Source organism: Prinia subflava, chromosome 2 (assembly GCF_021018805.1).
Source record: "Prinia subflava isolate CZ2003 ecotype Zambia chromosome 2, Cam_Psub_1.2, whole genome shotgun sequence".
NCBI lineage: Eukaryota > Metazoa > Chordata > Aves > Passeriformes > Cisticolidae > Prinia > Prinia subflava.
In genome coordinates, this window is record NC_086248.1 from 102589556 (window position 1) to 102608044 (window position 18489).

Genomic DNA, 18489 nt, shown 5'->3' on the forward strand with positions numbered 1-18489 from the left:
CAGAGTTCCCTGCCCCTCTTTACATGATGATAACTGTCATGGCATAACATTTATCTTTGTGGTTGTAAGTTTTCCTTAAGTGATTTTTTTGGGAATTCCACCCCCCTCCTCCTTCCAATAAATAGATTGGTGTCACACACCTTTCCTTCTTGCTGGATGGATGTGTTTTCCTGTGGGTTTGGGTGGCAGAGAGGAGACAAGCCAGCTTTCCTCCTGCCTGTGGAAGCAGATATTTCCAGCCACTGAGCTCCCAGGTAAATATCTTGTGTCCTCAGATCCAGCTGGGAAAAGTTTCTGGAAAGGGAAAAGTGTGTGGATGGGAGCAGAGCCTGTTCCAGTGCAGGCAGCAGGAAAGCGAAATATCCCAGAGCTGCTTTTAACATTTTCCTAATTATTGAGGCTGCAGAAAATATTCCAGTGCCTCATGATATTCCTGTGGCAGCTCCTCCAGCTTTTCCTCAGATAACAGAACACAGATATTTCTCTGGCTCCACAGAGTTCTGTGCCTGGATCCCTGATCACCAGTCATAGATCCCTGATCCCGGATCCCCAACCCCAAATCCCTGATCCCTGATCCCTGCCCCGTTCCCACCTGGCAGCAGCGTATGCTGCCGGCTCCTTTGTGCCGGGCCCACTGCCTCTCTCCCTTTGTTGAGGCTGTGTTTTTCATTCCATATTGTTTTCCCAGTTTAATTAGTGGGAATAACAAGGGCGGCTTTTCCTGTGGCTACAGTGTGGGTGAGGGAATGCCAGGAAAATCCTGAGTTACTCTCAGGTTTAAATTCCCTCCTGGTTTGTGTTGCTCATGACTGCTCCTGCCTTTAGAATGGGAGCCCTTCCACATGGCACATGAATGTTTTTCCATGGGTTTTACCTGGTCTGGGCTGTGGGATCACCATGGAATACCTGCCTGATTTGAGATGGAAAGGACCAAAAGGACTATCTTGTTCCGAGCTCCCTGCAATGGGCAGAGATACCAGCTCCAGATTAGGTTCCCAGGGCCCCATCCAGCCTGGCCTGCAGCACTTCCAGGGTTATCCAGCATTCCCATGCTCTGTGGCATGTGGGTTCAGTACATGTCCAGGACACTATACTGCTTCTGAGGACTTGGGGTGAGTTTTATCCCTGCCTCTGCCACCCAGGAGAGATCCTTGTGTTGGCAAAGGAGGGTGAAGGAGCCAGAGGCTGCCTGTGTCCAGCCAGTAAGTTCATTTCCTGATGGAGCTGGATCCACAAACTTCCAGACAAGCACATGAGTTTTCCTGGGAAAGGGGAAAATAAAAAGATGGAAAACCCTCCATTTGGGTTACATTTAGATACTGTGTGAGGAAGTCATGAAGTAGAAAGACTTCCTGAAGGATAATCTCCATGACTTCTAAAATCAGAGCAATATTCTGTGTACAGTTAGGAGTAACCATAGTGACTTGGGGCCCTGGAGCACCCAAGTGAGGAAAAATCCATCCCTCTTTTCTGTGCAACCCTGAGGAGTAGGGTTGTGTCTGATGGGTGCAAGACCTGACAGGGAAATAGAGAATGTGTCATTTTCCAGGGATGTGGACAGCCAGGTCCAGTGGTGCAGCTGTGGGTATGAAATGGGGATCAGTTGGGATTTTGGGATATTTATCCCCCTGCCAATGGCAGCTGAGGAGCAGCTTCAAGGCTTTCTCTCTGTCCCTGGAGCAGAAGGAGCTGGAGCACAGACACGGCAGAAGTAGGATAAACCCAGGACAAACAAACCTGTGGGAGCTGAGGTGTGACAGCCAGTCCTGCTGTCTCAAGATAGGACCTGACCAAGGGCTCCTGAGCCCCAGGCTGGCCCCTCGTGCTACTGGATTCTCCATGGTCAGATATCAACTCTTCTTGGCCCTGTTGGGTCCTGCCAGCAGGTCCAGACCATGCTGGGTTGGGAAACACCACACAACCATCCTTTAAATCTAATTGAAGGACCCAGGGAGGCTGTGGGGCAGTATCCCATGGTTTGTAGGACAGCCTGGTGTGGAAGTGATCCAGATCCTGGATGGGGAATGGCTGAAGCTGGGAATAAGACAGCAGGACAAGATGGGGTCAGGAGGAGTCTGTTAAACAGGATTTATGAAGGATGTGACCCCAAGGGAGATGAGTTCTGCTCTCAGATGAGCACATGGTGGTGGGAGATGTCTCCCAGGCTTCCTCCACAGAAATCTGTGCTGCTGTATCCACTTTTGCCTGGATCCAAAGCTGTTTCACAGGGAAATTCCCTTTGGGCTGTGGGAGGCAGCGACAGGATGAGTGCCCTGCTGATGACTTCCCAGCTTTTGGGAATTGGCGGCTCCGTTATGAAGAGGAACATTCCCATGTGAAACTCTGTGGTGCATGGTCCCTCACATCAGATGGACATTACCAAACCACTGTTTGGGGGCTCTCACCTGCAGAAGTCAGGACTTCTGGGGAGGGAGGGGGCAATCCCTGAAAACATTCCATTGTTGAAGTGCTGGAATAAGCCACACCTGGAAAAACAGCAGAGAAGTTTCACACTTGAACAAAGCCCCTTCACAGATGTTGAAGAGGTGGTAGCCTCTTCCAGATGGGGTTAATAAAAGATTTCATTAGATTAAAAAAAGAGGAAACTGAAGTTAAGGACCTTCTCCTGTGTGCCGTGCGTTTTCTCCTCCTCAAGGCCATCCTTTTTCCCACAGCCTGTGTTCCTGCTCCAGCTCATTGTTCCCTCCCCGTGCTGCCGTGCCGGCTCTGACCTGCCAGTGGCATGGCTCCCCAGCACTGTTCGTCACCATGGAGTTGGCTCAGCGAGGCAGGAGTGGCATTTCAATAACCCAAACCAGGCTTAGTGCTGCCTTCTCCACCTGGCACAGCCCGGCACTGGCACCAGGATGATCCCAAATGGATGCAGGGCTGAGCGGCTTTGTCCCTCGCTTTGCTCTTTGTCCCTGGAGATCTCCCACAATGGCTGGAGAAGGGAGTGGAGCTGAGGGAGCTGAGGATGGAAGGAGACATGGATGTTCTCACTCTTATTTTCCTGCAGGAATCTGCCCTGCTCTGGAGCCCTTGGGAATCATGCCTGAATCCTGGGGGTTTTATTTTCAGGGCTATGGAGCTTGCAAGAGCAGCTTGAGGTGTCCCATGGGGAGCTGTCCCCTGCTGGGCTCCAAGTATGTGGGATACACTTCTCAGTGCCCACCAGCACTGGGAACACCTGCTCAGGGAACAAGGGTAGGTAGGCCTCAGAGTTTTCTCAGGGAGTTCTTGGGTTTTGGCTCTTGCCAGGAGCCAGCCTTGATGACTTTAATTGATTCGGTTTTAATTTGTGTGGCAGGTCTGGTGCTGGGCTTGCCCCAGGTGTCACCCCTGCTCTATCAGCTTTGGTCCAGGGGGGAGTTGATAAGTCCATGCTGCTGAACCCTTCTTCTGTACCTGGGAAAGGAATTTCTGCCCATGGGAGGTGTGTGACAGCTTCAGGTCTGTGCGACTGCCTCAGGTTTCTGTGCCAAACACATCCCTGTCCCCGCTGCAAGGTGGGCCAGGAGAGGGGCTGAGAGCTGCCTGGTGACCACTGGCAGGGTCATCCTCACTAAAAATATGGAAACAAAAGGTCCTGGTGGATGGGGGAGAGGTAGAGGATGGATGTTGTCCCTGGGAAAGAGCAGGGCCTGGGGCTGGGCACGCCCTGTGGGGACAGAGACGATCCCGGCCTGGCGTGGGCTGTCCCTGCCCAGCTCCACAGGGGAACATGACAAGTTATGCCTCATTTCTCTGTGATTCCAGCTAAGCTTCCTACAGTTTGGGGTTCCGTGGTGTGATCACTGAACTACTGAGGCTGGAAAAGCTCTCCCAGCCCATGGAGTTTAAGCTGTGTCCTATGCCCACCTTGTCCCCACCCTGGAGCACTGAGTGCCATGTCCAGACCTTCCCTGGGCACTCCGGGGATGGTGACTCCAAACCTCCCTGGGTGCGTCCAATGCCCGACCGCCCTTTCCATGAAGAAATCCCCTCTGCTTTCCAGGCTGGATCTGCCCCACTGCCTGCCACACAGAATGCCCCTCACTTGGTGCTGGAATATTGACGGTGCCTTTGCCGTGTTCATTCTGGTGTTAAACTGCTAATTAATTATGACATTTGTGCTACTTCATTCTGCGCCCTGGATCTACAGAACCTGGCAGGCAGTTAATTAGCTCTCTCTATGCAAAGGATACTGGGAAAAATAATTGCTTGAGGAATCATCACGGCCTTCTCTCAGCAAGGTCCTACCTACGAGCTGCCTCAGAGCCTGCTGCAGCTGCACTCCCAGAGACGCCTCTGTCAAAGGCCAATCCTTTGGAAGAGAGACTTGAAGGAAAAGGTTATCTGGGAGATGTGGCTTGCTGGGTGTTATTTAGTGCTTGCAAGTCCAAGGGAAATCAATTATCTAAACAACTCCCGTAGTGGAATGAGTTTCTTTATTCTTTTCTAAATATGTGCTCATCTTTGTGTGGGGCTGTATGCAGCCAGCAAACCTGAGAGCGAGAGAGGACCTGTCCTCTCACAGCCGCTGCCTGGCAAGGCTGAGGGGCTTCTCTGCCTTCCTGGCTGCTTAAAAATAGAATTTATATTCCAAAGGAGCTGTAGAGGGATGGGAGTCGCCCATTTCACACCCCCAAATTCTCTTCCCAAGAGTATCCTGGTTTCCCAGGTGCCAAACCTCTCCAGGGGGCTTCTCTGGAAGTGCTTTTGGGGTGGTTCTTGTGGTGCCTTCTGCCTGTGGGCAGATCTTGGTGCTTTCGTGGGGCATCTGTTCTCAAATTCCCCTCAGAGGGTTTGGCAGCACATCCCCCTGGAGCAGACCCCCAGGAAGCTGATCCTCTGTTTTTCCTACCTTTGCTGCTGCTGGAACAAGGGGATCTTCCAGATGCCTTCAATCCCAGACCATTCCATGATTCTAACCCAGGTTTTTTTTCCAGCACACCAGGCACTGCTCTCCCCATTTTCTGCCTTCTCTAACGAGGACAAGTCTGTGACCACTGCTGGCTCATCGGGATACAGGAGCAGGTTTTTACTTTGGGGCCGACAGAGACAAGGAGGAAACCTGGATAATGGAAATGGTGTTTGTGCCTGCAGGGATAAACAGGAATTTTCTTAACCAGATTGGAACCTCCAGCAGGTATCTTGCCCTCTGCTCCCTCTACGAGAAAGTTGTTTTATTAGCAGATAGTTCCATGTTGAGGCTGCCACAGGAGCGTTGCAGTAATGGAGTTGACATCTATATAATGGAGTTGACATTTTATTCAAAAGGGAAAAGAAAAAGCTTTAACAAACAGTGGTGCCCCCCTCCCCCTTCCTTTCTTCCCGTGTTTTGCTGCCATCGATCACATCGAGCCACACAAACTTTGAACGGCCGCCCGTGCTGGCAATTTAATAAAATTCCATACAGCAGTGGGTGCTTCAGGGACAGGGGGAACAATCAGCTTGCTGGGAACTTGAACTTGGTGGAGAAATCAAGGTAAGGGCTTTGTTCAGCAGCAGAGCACCATGATTCCAGTCGATTCTCAGCAGCACGCTCGTGTTAGCATCCTGCACTGCTCCCTGCGGGTGCTGGATGGTTTGGGGATAGGGAACTCTTCCTGGGAAACAGGGATTTCTGTCATCTCCTGTCCAAACTGCCTCAGGGATGGGCTGCTGCTGCTGCAGGTTATGGGGGGAGTTGGGGTTGGAAAGGAAATCTCTCCTGTGTTCTCCGGGTTCATCAGAGCAGGTTTGGGACAGCAGGAACAAACAGGTCCAGCTGGGCCCACGGAGGTGACAGAAAATGCCAGAGCCAGGTGCCAGCTGGGTTCCAGAAAAAAGATCTGGGATGGAAGCACTGAAGCACTTTCACTGTATAACGCTCCTGCAGCTGTTCCTTCCTGTGGGGAATGAGCCATGTGGGATTTGTATCCCTGGTTTGGGTGAGGAGGGAATGACCCACAGTTGTCCCCTCTGGTTGTGTCTTGTTCTGTGTGTAGCAGAAGAATCACTGAGAAAAAAACACAAGCTCCCAGCTCCCAAAATTCTTCAAGGAAATAGAGTATTTTTCATTAACTCAAGTTAAAAATCCTTTGGTGGCATCTTTCCCCTGGTGTGTGATTTAAGTCACACATCTCCCTTTCCCCCCTTCTGACAACTCGGTTTCTGCAGCCCATTGACATTTGTGTTTCTGATGTAATAATCAGATGCTAAAACACAGAGATTACATTTGGATCAACACATTTGGTTCTTAAACCCTGAAAGTAATTATCTTTTCTGATCTACAATGGATGGAAATATTATTCCGTTAACTATTGAGCAGCTCGGAGTGGGGGCTGGTGTCACCATTGCAAGACCACCATGGATTTTAACCTCAGCTTTTCCCCATGGCTGGAAACCTTTTGGGGAGCTGTGGGTGATCTTGGAGAGTTCCCAGATGGGAACTGTCTCAAGAAAAATGAAGGTGTTCAAAATCTGGCCTTGAGCATTTCCAGGGATAGACACCTGCAAAAATCATGGTTAAATTCCTTTGGTTTTGTCTGGGTTTTCCTTGAAGGAAAACATCTTGCTGGAGCCCAAGTTAGTGAGTGGTCTCTGTCTCTTGGTGCACCCAGCTCTCCACTTGGCTCCCTGTGGAACAAGGGTGTGCCCAGGGTCCCTCAGACACCCTTTGGAAGGGATTCACAGGGAGAAAATATATAAGGAAGTCAATAACGGCTTGTGTTTGAAGTGGGACTTCAGCTCGGGGCTGGAAACACTTGGTAGCTCTGGCCACAATTAAGCACTTAATCAGGAGAGAGTGGCAATTTCCCAAGCAAAGGAACCACCGAGTGCAGATCCAGATATAGGAGGGAAAAGCATATCTCTAGCAATTAAGATCCCTTCTGCTCTGAGCCTGGGAATGGTCTTGTGGATTGACTTTTGTTGCACAGTGAGTGCCTCGAATTTTCAGAAGCACAAACCTTGGTGCCTCAAATGCCAGTCAAGAAGAAAAACTGCTCAAGAAGTAAATGTGCCACTGCTGCTCAGTGGATCCTCTCCTGCTGGCACCTCTTTCTCTCCTTTGAAATAACAACTGAAATTGTCTCTTTCCCCCTCTCCTCACCAGGCACTCGCTGGAAACCCCATGCAGGCATTCCAAGGATAAGAGGCTTTCCAAGTGGTTTTCTGGACGCAAAGCTGCCTGAGGAAGGTGCTGGTCACTTAGGAGAATGCACTGAGGCTCCTGCCCTTCTGCTTTTTGTTGTTTTGGGGCTGCTTCCTCCCCTGTGCCTCACCCAGCAGGTGGGGCTGGGCTGGTTTGATGTTCTCCCTGCTCCCATTTATCCCTCCCTGGGAGCTGTTCCATACCTGGGCTGTGGCAAACCCAGCTCCGTGTGTGAGTTCTTTGCTCTCACCCTCCCTAATCCCAAAGTTTTCAGGGCAGATTTGGAAAGCACTTGATGCTCTCTCCACTCGTTTCACACTTGATTACAGACAACTCTGTCGAGGTTTATTGTTGGTATTTTCTGTTTTATTGCCTCTTTGGCTTCTCAGAACTCCTTGTTCCATCTCCAAATGGCAATGAACATGGAGCCTGTCACTACCAGTGTGGCTTATCCTCCTTGGAGCACCTGATTCAGAGTCTCCTGAAGTCACTGGGTGTTTTTCCAATGGATCTCAAGTCAAGGCTCCTCCAGGCTGACGCTGGCTTTGATGGGCTTCGAGTGTGGCGCACGAGGCACAATGGGCTTATTGTTCCTCTCGAGATCCCCAGGAGCTGTGCTGAGTGATGCCGAAATCATCCCAAATAAATGCAGATGAAACCCTTGTCATTATTTTGAGGAGTTTGAAGGGGCACAGGCAAAGCTGGGATTGCTCTGAGTGCAATTACCCCAGAGAGCTGTGTGGGCAGCTCAGGAGGTGGAAGAAACCTGGAGTGGTGGAAGTTATTCCTTAAAAACTGACAGTATGAATAAACAACATGTCAAAGCTGGTAGCCAGAACATTGTTAGCTGCTCCACTGTGGTATTCATTCCCAAAGGTCCCTAAGGCATCCAGTGGAGGAATTAAGGATGGCTTTTCCCCCACTGACTCCCACGCTGCAGCCAAATGGGACAGAATAAATCTCTCCTCACACACAGCCAACCCAAAACAAATATTGTGCAGTGATTAAGGGCAACCCAAACAGAGGCAGGCGTCCTGTGGGCTAAGGCAGGAAACCTTGGGTTGCAAACCTCAAGATACATTAACTTAATTTGATTATGTATTTGGTGGCTATCTGGAGTGGCCCATGAATTATTGATGCTGAGGCAAAAAGCTGCTGTTTGCCTTTAAAATCAAGCTGCAGAAAGTAGAGACTGAGTATTTAGAGGTGTAATTGCTGCTTGCATGGGGCACTGGAGAGATCCCCACTGTCCCTGCTGGTGACCAGGGGCAGGAGCTGCTGGAAGGACACATGGAACTCTCCCTGTCTGATAATCAATTGTTATCATCAACTGGGGAATAGGAACAGCAAAGCTCTTCAGCTCTCCCATGGCTGAGCTGGAGCAGGAAAACCCCACACCCAAGTAGGTGCTGTTCCCTGCCCTCACCTGCCTTTGAACAGGGATGTAAACAGAGCCTGCCTTTAGAACAATGGGGTGGAGCTGAACACGGATTGCTCCCGTATTCCTGTTTGAATCCTGACACAATAGCAACAGCCACATGGAAAATCTGGGTTTATTTATTATTTTCTTCATGCCAGTGGTAAAAACCCAATGATGTGTCTGGCCAGGTGGCTTCAGTCATGCCACTGAGTTGATCTCTCCCTATACAGGTGCCACGAGATCCAGGGAGAAAAAAAACCAAACAAGCCCACATTTTCCAAAGTCAAAGTCTCCCAAAGGCAAATGAGGTGAGTTGGTGTCTCTGGGCACCCACACACACCAGGATAGATGGAGGTATGTCATATGGGTTTTCCCAGTGCCAATACCCCACTGGTACCACACCACCAAATCCCTCTGAATATTTTTGCTGGCACTGGGGGTGACAATATTTTGATGTTGTGGCTGTGTGACCGAGCTGAGAGCCACTGATGTGTTCCAGAGGAACTTTGGACAGGCCAAATTTTGGGCAGGTTTCTGTCAGACAGGACCACACAGTGCTGGGGCTACTCTTTCATACTCAGGCATTTATTATTTGTTGATTATTTGCACACCCTGGGTTCAAGAGGAAGGGAGAAGAATAAAAATTTATCCTGAATGGACTCCACCAGGGCAAAACTACTTCCAATATTACCATTCCTCTGACTTTTTAGATACATCATACGATCCATTTATTAATTAATTTCCCCCAAGATTACTGTGTGTGGGATGCTCCAGGATGTACCAAGAAGGGATTGGGTTCACACTGAGTGACCATTCCTCCTTTCTCTCCCTCCTCACCACAATCAGCTCAGTTTGCTCTTTGGTGGCTCTGGGGTGAGTTTTATTCTGGCCTCATTCAGAAACCCTTTAGGGAACTGAAATCCAGAAAGCTAGGGATGTTTCCATTGCCTTTTCCACCTGTAATATGGAGTTTTAAGTGGCCTCACTCGAGAGGCACCAATCAAAGAGCTGCCTGAAACCCACAGCAAACACCTGCCACTCCAAGTCACCTTTAAAGACAACTTTGAATTCCCTTTTGTCATGGGTTTTCATCCAGCTGTTCCCTAACTCTGAGAGGGATAGCAAAACCAAGTTCTGCATTTATCCATTGCTTAAAATGCATCCCATGAGCCAGTAGGGAGTTTTGCCCTATAAGGTCTTTGTCTTTGGGGCATTTTCTATGTTTAGGATCGCACAAGGTGTTCCCATCCTGGCTGCGGTGTGGCGGGAGGAGCTTGATGAGGTGTTTGGCACTGCCAGCACTTCCCTCAGGTGTGCAAATCCATGGATCTGGCACAGATAAGGGCACACAGATTGGGATGGTTGTGATGGATGAGCACAAGTGAGGCCAAGGGTCCGTGAGAGTGGACTGGGTGGCAGGGAATTCCCAGCATCATCTATGGGAGGTGCTGAAGGACATGAAGAAGGGCTGGGGTGGTGAGCCCCGGATCCGGGTTTGTGTCCAAAATCCATGCTGATCCCTTCCCTTCCTCACCTGTGATGGGTCTGATGCACAGCCAGGGCCTCTCTCCCACTGGGGGAATTTCAAGCCCCTCTGGACATATGTGGGGCAACATCTCCTTTCACTCCTGGGAAAGGGCAAGGCTGGCCTAGGAGTCACTGGTTTAGCTGGTTTAGTACTGGACTCACCCCACGGGCTCTACCTTACACCTGCCTCAGCCAAAGGGGTTCCAAAACCACTTTAATGAGGTTGCTGTGGGATTCTGGGAAAGTATCTGGGGAAAGAACTCAAGGGTAACTTCCTTACAGCGCTCTCTGAAATATTTCAGGCTGAACCCTGCCATACTCTGGGAATTAATCATGCTCCTGCTCATGTACAGGCTGTGGAAGGAGACCTGCAGCCCAGGCTCCCTTCCACTGGAGCCACAAAGGAAGTGACAAGGGAGGAATAGGATGAGCAAAGCCTTCAGCCATGCACAGGCTGAACTGCTGCACCACTGGGGAACCCATGCCCTCAGGAGGGGCTGCAAAAAGGAGAGCTGGGAACTTGTACTACCTGTGGGATGTGGTGCCAAGATCTCCTCTGTGGTGTAGCAGAGGATGGAGACACATCCCCGATAATATGAGGGATTTATGGCCATTTATACCAAAAGTTTTTTGAGCCTGAATCACTTAGCCTGATTTTGGGTTAAGAATTATGTGTGGTGCTTCAATCTCTTTTAGGAGCCAGTGACTTTTTGTGGGACAACCCTTATTGAAGAGGGGGGAAATAATGTCTGGATAACAGCTGGGAAGTTCTACGATGGGAGAAATCTTCCAGGGATTTATTTTTTCAGACTCTTGAACAACCACAGCTGAACTCTTTTCCTTCAGACACCTCTTCCCAGCAGGATGTGTGTGTAGAAGCCCAGAGTGATGCATGTCACAGGTGGTGGGGAGGAGCAGCTCCATCCCTGCACATCCAAGGACACAACCACACCTTAAACCTGTTTTTTCCCTGAAATAGTTGAGCCTGCTTGGCCAGACCCGATCTGAGGCAGTGACACAATGTTTTGACACAACTTATTTCTTGCAGTTTTTATTTCACAGAGAACTTTCTCCCTGAAATCGGGCTAAATCCCATGGAACATAGCAGATCCCGAGCCAGGAACGAGGCACTCTGTTTGTTCAAGTGAACCCGGAACAATTCCAGGGAGGTTTGTCAGAGGTCTTGTGTTTTCCCAGCAGATCTGAGATGTTTTGTATTGAGAGCATGGACATGACTCCTGGTGGTTTAACCCCAGATATGTCAGTGGAACTCAGGGGCTGTGCATGAATCCCACTGGAACTGCCCAAATCTTTGTATGATCCAATAAAATATGTTCAGACAAACTGATTTTTGTGGGTGGTGAGACTTGTGGGGCCTATGGGAGGAAAGAATGCTGCATCCAACCACTCTGCAGCTTTAATTTCTCCTTTTTATTTTTCCGAATCAAGTGCTTATGCTTTACAGCTGGAGCATCCCAGGTTCCCCGAGTCTGCTGGTTATTTAAATATTGGGGAGGGAGAGGAGGTGGGTACTGAGAGAAGGCTGCTGCCTGCAAGGGCCTTAGATGAGTTGAAGGGAAGGGTCTCTCCTGTGTGTCTCTCATCAGAGAGTCCCTGATTCTCTACATAATTACCATTAATTAACAATATGGTTCAAAATGAAGTAAATTTGCCAGCACTGAATGAAACCCAAATTCAGTGAGGCATCACCTGGTGAGGGAGAAGCACAGGGCTGTCCTGAGGCACTCACCTGCCATGCCCAGGTGACTAGTTCCCTCTGGGTGTGCAGACGGCACTATCCCCAGGGTCCCCAGTGTCCCCAGTGCAGGGAGGAAGCTGTCGCCGTTCCTGTGGCTCCCTGTGGGGTGGGAGCGCTGGGAGGAAGCCGTGGATGTGCTGCCTCATCCTCTCCAGCTGTCCAGAATTCCACACTGTCCTCACCATCAGTCTGTTTGTTCTTCCGGAGTGGAAAGTGCGAGTGCTGAGCGCCAAACCCTGCCTGGGGTTTGGGAACACCCTGCTTGCCTCAAAGGTGGGGTCCTGGGGCTTGGGCAGCTTGAGGGTGGCACCAGTTCCTGCTGCCGCGGTGTCCTGCCCCCCATGAGGGTCAGGGGCCACACCTCGCCCCGAGCTCTGCGCTGGATTTCAAAGCGATGTCCCCGAGTCCGTCGGTTTAGGACTAAGGTCGCTCCTCCCGCAGTGGGGAGAGGCAGGGACTGGGGGGGAGGGGGGGGGCCGCTATCCCCTGGCCCCCGGGGATGGCTCTCGCGGCCCGTCCCTACTCTCCGTGTCACCGGGCGGGTGCGAGGGTCCCCTCCCCGCGAGGTCCCGGGGACGGCCCCGACGGCAAGTCCCTTATCCAGCAGCGCCGCCGCGCGGCCAGCCCGGCTTTGGAGGGGCTGTGGGGACAGGGACGCGGCGCTTCGGGGTCCCCCATGGCTCTGCCCGGCTCCGGGGGCGCGGAGGGGCAGCGCAGCCTCCGCCCGGGCCTGCGCCGGGCTCCGCGGGGCTCTGCTGCCTCCCCGTGGCCGCTGCGCGGTCTCGGGGAGCCGCGGACAACACGGCCCTTGGCAAATAAATCAACCCCAGCCCCTCGTTTAAAGCAAGAAACCCCTCCAGGGGCGCTTTTCGGGGAGCTTGGGGATTGTTACTTGCGGGAGAGCCCGCGCAAATGTGCCGGAGCCGTGGCGGGGCCGCCTCCCGGGGCTTCCTCCACAGCCCTTTCAGCCCCCCCGATTCCTTAATGAACCCCGCCGAGAATTGCCCTGGCGGTCGGTAAATATTGGCTTAGCTTCCCCTTGAGCGGCTCCTCGAGCAGCCTCGAAAAACCCACAGCGCTGCTGCCTAAGCCCTACAGTCAATAGGGGACTGGGGGAAATCACCGCCGGCTTCAGCGGGGACCAGGGTGTCCCGGAGATCCGGCCGGAGGAGAAAACCGGGAAAACCGGGGGTAAAAGGAAACGCAGCGGGGCCTGAAGCTCGGGCTGAGCTCCCACCGCCCGCTCGCGCCCCAAATCGCGACCCGCTGGCGGTGTCGCTACCCAGCCCCGCTCTGGCTGCTGAGAGGGGCTGGCCGGGCTCTAGGGGTTTGCCGGGGCTACCGGGGGTCGGAGGGGCCGGACCCCCCCCGGGGAAGCCTCGTCCGAGAGCAGCGGGCCCGCTCCGATTGCGGAGCAGCTCCAGACACCGCAGCGATCCCGCACACCTCTGAGCCCCCCCGCGCCGCCTGCGGCACACAGGATGCCTGGGCGGGGGGCTGCTCCCCGCTCTTTTTCTCTTTTCTCCCGTTTTCCTTTCCATCCGTTATTTTTCTTTTTCTGCTTTCTTTTCTTTTCTTTTCTTTTCTTTTCTTTTCTTTTCTTTTCTTTTCTTTTCTTTTCTTTTCTTTTCTTTTCTTTTCTTTTCTTTTCTTTTCTTTTCTTTTCTTTTCTTTTCTTTTCTTTTCTTTTCTTTTCTTTTCTTTTCCTTTCCTTTCCTTTCTTTTCCTTTCTTTTTTCTTTTCTTTTCTTTTCCCTTTCATTTTTCTATTTCCTTTTCCCCCCTTTTCATTTCTTTTCCTATTCATTGATTTTCCTTTTTAAATTTCTTCTTTCTTCATTTTCCCCCCCATTTTTGTTATTTTCTCCCGTCCCTTTTATTTCCTATTTTTTAAAAATAATTTATTTATTTATCCCTTTAATTTTTTCCTTTTAATTTCTGCTCCTCCCTCTCCCTCCCTCCCTCGGCCTCCCTTGCACAACCAGGAGCGCGGACAAGAAAGGGCCATTTCTCCGGGAGGCAGCGGGACGTGCCAGCCGGGCTGGCGGTACGGCCGGGCCGCGCAGGGAGGCGGCAGCTGCAGCCCAGCCCGCCCTCAATGCAGCCTTGTTCTGCCCCGGCCTCCGCGTCTCAGCGCGGCCGCGCAGCGCAGCTCCGCGGTCTCCTGCGGGGTACGCGCTCGGGGCTTTGGGGAGGGGGTAATTTCCTGTGAAATGAGAGAAACTTGTCAGCAGGGACTGGGAGAAGAGGAGAGTCTCTGTTGGCCTTCAAAGAGAGAGCAGAGAGGGAGGGAAAAGAGTGGGATTCTTTTTCCTTGCTCCCTTTTTTTTTTTTTTTTTTCTTTCTTTTTTTTTTTTTTTTCCAGAATAGATATGGCACGAATTTTTAATTCGCCTGCCTTTCACAGACAACAATGCTGGGTTTGAAAGCTGGGCACAATTTGGGTTTTGTGAGGGGTCCCCGGCCCAGCTGGCCATATGGGATACAACATGTAGAACATGTCGAACAATGAGCGCGAGTGACAGCCCGAACAAAACGCGGAGGACACCGCTCTCTGACTCCGCGCTCCGCATCAATGCCGAGCCCCAAAAACAGCCAAGGCCGCGGCAGCCGAGGCGCAGGGAGGGCGTCATCCCCTCCCGCACTGTCTCTCCCGGTTTTTCTCTGGTTCCTTTGGCTCCCTTGGCTGCGACTCGTTAAAATGCACGCCTCTAACATGCTCACCTCCCTGCCTCCCCCATTGTGCTGCTCTCTGAAGTCTACTGTATATTGTGCAAAGATAGACTGGCCCGACAACACGGCAGATATAAGGCCACGGAGGTTAGGGCCACACAACTGGTTTGATAGACTCCGCATAGCCCGAGGGGAAGGGGAAAAAAAAAAAAAAAAAAAAAAAATTTAAATGGAAAAAAAAAAAGTAAGAAGAAAAAAGTGTCAGTTTTCCTTCTCTTCGTTCATGGCTCGCACGCCGGGCTTGGAGACGGGAAAACCGACACTCATCCCCCTCGGATCCGGGACAGCAGCAGAACTTCCCAGGGTTTGGAAGCGGCTGCCCCGTGGAACAGCCGCGGCTGCTCCGCCGGTGCGCGGAGACTCGGTGGTTTGGGGATAGGAGGCCGGGGAAAGAGGCATGGGAAAAGAGGGGAGGAAAAAAGTAGGAAAAATATTTTAAAAACACCAGCGGCTGCGAGGAGGCTGTGCGGGGACCCGTGGCCGGAGCAGGATGCGCTGGGGCGGAGAGGCGCACCGGGATCGGCAGGGACGGGGTGCTGCTGGCCGGGGATGTTGGAGAGCCGGAATTTTGCAGGATTGGGATGCTGCGGGACTGGTACCCATGGTCTCTTTGGCACTGAGCTGCCCCGTCCTGCCCGGTCTCAGCCCCGCCAGGGATGGGGCCGGGGGGACATCCGCCGTTTGCTCCTCCGGACAAAAGCCTGTTTGCATTTGTTTTCGTTTTTTGAACATTTTTTACAGCCCGAAAGCCGCAAGGGCTGGCGAGGGAGCGAGTGCTCCGCCGCAACCCGCTCCGAGCCGGGGATGCGCCCGCCTGGGCGGGCCGGGATCGGTCCTGGTCCTCGTTACAGCCCAGCAGAGCAGCCCAGCCCCGCCTCGCCTGTCTTGTCCCCTCTCCCGCCTCCTCCGATTTTTTCGGGGGTTCTTCCAGTACTAACTCTTTCCCCTGCCCGGGCCGCCGGCGCATCCCCCGAGGGCTGACCCCGAAGTTTTACTCTCCCTCCAGTTCGCAGGGCCCCTAGCCCGGGGAGATGGGACCGGGGCGATAACAGTACCGAAATCTCAGCAGCACTGAGGAGTAGAAAAGAGCCTTCACAGATATTAAATAGGAAAACATAAATTCTCCTCGCAACCGTTTTTCCCTGGCGGAATGAAGCCGACTGGCCCCACCAAAAAAGCGCCGTTTTACCCCCCAAAAAAGAAGCCCGGCGGATGGAGGGGTGTGCGTGGGGCACGGATCGGCGGGGTCACCCCGCGGGGACCCGGCGGGGCAGAGCTGGGCCGGGGGATGCGGGCAGCGGCCACGACGAGAAGTTGCATAGAATATTTCCGTCGTTTTTACCGGTTAGTTCTCTACCATTTTTCCTCGAAACGCAGCTTTTTTAAAAAAATTAATAATCGTATTAAATGGCAGGGAGGACGGGGCCGGGAGAGGGGTGCACAAGAGGCCCCTCTCCGGGCGGGGAAGGTTTCAGCGTCCGCAGGGCTTTTTCCTCCCCTCGGGAATGGTTGAGGCGACTCTCAGATAGGAGAGAGCAAAAGGAGCGCCCCAGCCCCGGCTCACGGCAGCGGCAACGACCACGACAAGGTGTAAAAAGACCCCTGCTAGCAGCTGTCGGGGCCGCAAATCGCGCTCGAAGGGCAGCGCCGGAGCTCTCCTTTTAGGGTGCCTGGCCCGGCGGCCGCACCCCTGTTCCTCACAAAAATCACAGGAGCAGCGGGGGGGTTTTATTCTTTATTTTTTTTCTTTTTGTTTTTATTTTTTCTTCTTTTTTTTTCTTTTTTCTTTTTTTGTAATTTTGACGATCTCCCCGCCCTCCCCTTTTCCTCTTTTATTTTAGTTGTAGGTAGACAGGACCACTCTGAATGGCGCAAAAAATTTCTGTAAACAATGACGCACAAAAAACACCTCCCCTCCCTTACCCCCCTCCTCCCCCGAAATTAAACCGAACCCCCCCCAAAAATGAAGGGGAAAAGAAACGGCAGAGGGAACAAAACCCATAATAATAATAATAATAATAGCAATAATAATAATAATAGCAATAATAATAATAATGTTTCCCTCGCCATTCCTTCCCCCACAGTTTGTTTTGTTTTTAATTTTTGGAGCATCAGTCTGTCTCCTTCTCTCTCTCTCTCGCTCTCTCTCGTTCTGTGTTAACACCTGTTAATTCTGTGTTTTCCTCCGTTTTCGGGGCGTGTGGGGGCGCGTGTGCGGGGCCTGTAGCCCTCACCAAGTCCATTGCTGCGCCTGTACCAAGTGGTGCGCTGTGGGGTACTGAGGGCTGCCGGCCGCGCTGTACTGCGCGTTGTACTGCATGTGCTGCTGCAGCGACTGCGCGCTGTACGCCGAGAACGGGATGCCCGTCTGGAACGTTGCAGCTGCCAAGTCCTGAGCTTTGAGCGTGTGGCAGGGCTTGCCGTCCCTGACTAGCACCGGCACGGCCACCCGCCGCGGCGAGGGAAGAGGAGTCACTTCCATACCTTTCTCGGCCCGCGCTCGCTTCATCTTGTAGCGGTGGTTCTGGAACCAAATCTTCACCTGCGTGGGGGTGAGGCGGATGAGACTAGCCAGGTGCTCCCGCTCCGGCGCCGACAGGTACCGCTGCTGCCGGAACCGCCGCTCCAGCTCGTAGGTCTGCGCCTTGGAGAAGAGCACCCTCCTCTTCCTCTTCTTGCCAGCGTCCCCGCCGCCCGCAGCTTCCTTCTCGTTGTCGGGAGACTCGTCGGCCGACGGCTCCGGGGACTTGGCCGAGGGGTCCTGGCCGCCGCCGCCAGCCGCCAGCCCGTGCACTGCGGACAAGCCGTGCCCGGTCAGCTGCGGGGGACGGCCGAGGGGGAGACCCTCCGCCACCCCCCCGCATCCCTCCCGCCGCCCGGCCGTAGCGGGATGGAGGCCAGCCGTGGAGAGAGGCAAATCCCCCCATCCATCCATCCATCCATCCATCCATCCATCCATGGACCCCCCAGCTTCCAGCTAGAAGTGGCCCTGCCTCGTCCGCGGCCGGGACAAGACGCAAGTGCCCCTGCACACCGCATCCATCCCCCATCGCCCCCCATGTGCCCCGGTCCCCTCTGCCCCTCTCCCCGGCACTCACGGGAGTACTGGATGCCCTCGGCGCTCGCCAGCCAGCGCGTGTACGGATTATCGCTGTTATCATAGAAAGGACTCTTCAAAGGCAGCGTCGGAACAGTGTCCAAGGGGGTTTGTCCCAAAACTCCCCCTTTCCTCGGAGGCTCGGGCGCCTCGCTCTCCTCTTCTCCGCCCTCCGCCGAGCCGTCCTCATCGTTGGTGTCGGGGAGGTCCAAAATGTCCTTCACCGAGAAGCCCGTCTTTGTGTTGGTCAGAGACATGTTCCGGCCAAATTCTGCCCGGGAAAGTTGGAGCCGCAGCTTGGCCGAGCCGCCGGGTCACGGCTGGACACGCACACGCCGAGCGGCGACAACAGCACTGCGCAGGGACACCGTGGGGGCGGGGGGGGGGGGACGACGGCGGCACGAGTGGAGAAGGAAAAAAAATTGAGTAATAGTATGGATTTATAGAAAAATAAGCGTCGGGGGTTGTTTGGGACAAGCGGCCGCAGCGAGAGGTCTCTGTGGTGGTGGTTGTTCTGCCACGGGGGAAAATTCCGAGAGCGGGAGCAGCAGCTGGTTTCAGGAATAGTTTGTAACTCCAGGGGGGAAAAAAAGGGGGAGAGACGGAAAAAAGGAAAAAAAAAGAAAAAAAAAAAAAAAGAAAAAAGAAAGAAAAAAGAAAAAAAAAAAAAAAAAAGGATCACTTCTGGATCTTGTTCAGCCGCGCCGAACCCGCGCCTGCCGCTGGAAAATCCCGAGCCATTGCTGGAGCGAGGAGTCCATATAAGGCTGGTCCCCACACATGAACCTGCCGAGAGGAGGGAGAAAAAAAAACCTACATTAAACCCAGGAAAGG

At 52.8% G+C, this 18489-nt stretch overlaps 1 protein-coding gene across 1 annotated transcript; it reads right to left on the reverse strand.

The window, feature by feature from the left end:
• Positions 1–16787: 16787 nt before the first annotated feature.
• On the reverse strand, positions 16788–17913 carry NKX2-2 (NK2 homeobox 2). The gene is made up of 2 exons (XM_063391921.1): positions 17657–17913; positions 16788–17351 (listed from the first exon to the last, which is right to left on the reverse strand). The coding sequence occupies exons 1-2, from the start codon at positions 17910–17912 to the stop codon at positions 16789–16791; spliced, it is 819 nt and encodes a 272-aa protein (XP_063247991.1). The 5' UTR covers position 17913; the 3' UTR covers position 16788.
• Between the last annotated feature and the right edge of the window lie 576 nt (positions 17914–18489).

Excerpts from the sequence above, each read along its gene's own strand:
- NKX2-2 (XM_063391921.1), bottom strand. The coding sequence starts at position 17,912 with ATGTCTCTGACCAACACAAAGACGGGCTTCTCGGTGAAGGACATTTTG. Across the intron at positions 17,352-17,656 it reads CGAGGGCATCCAGTACTCCC|TGCACGGGCTGGCGGCTGGC; the intron begins GTGAGTGCCGGG and ends GCTTGTCCGCAG.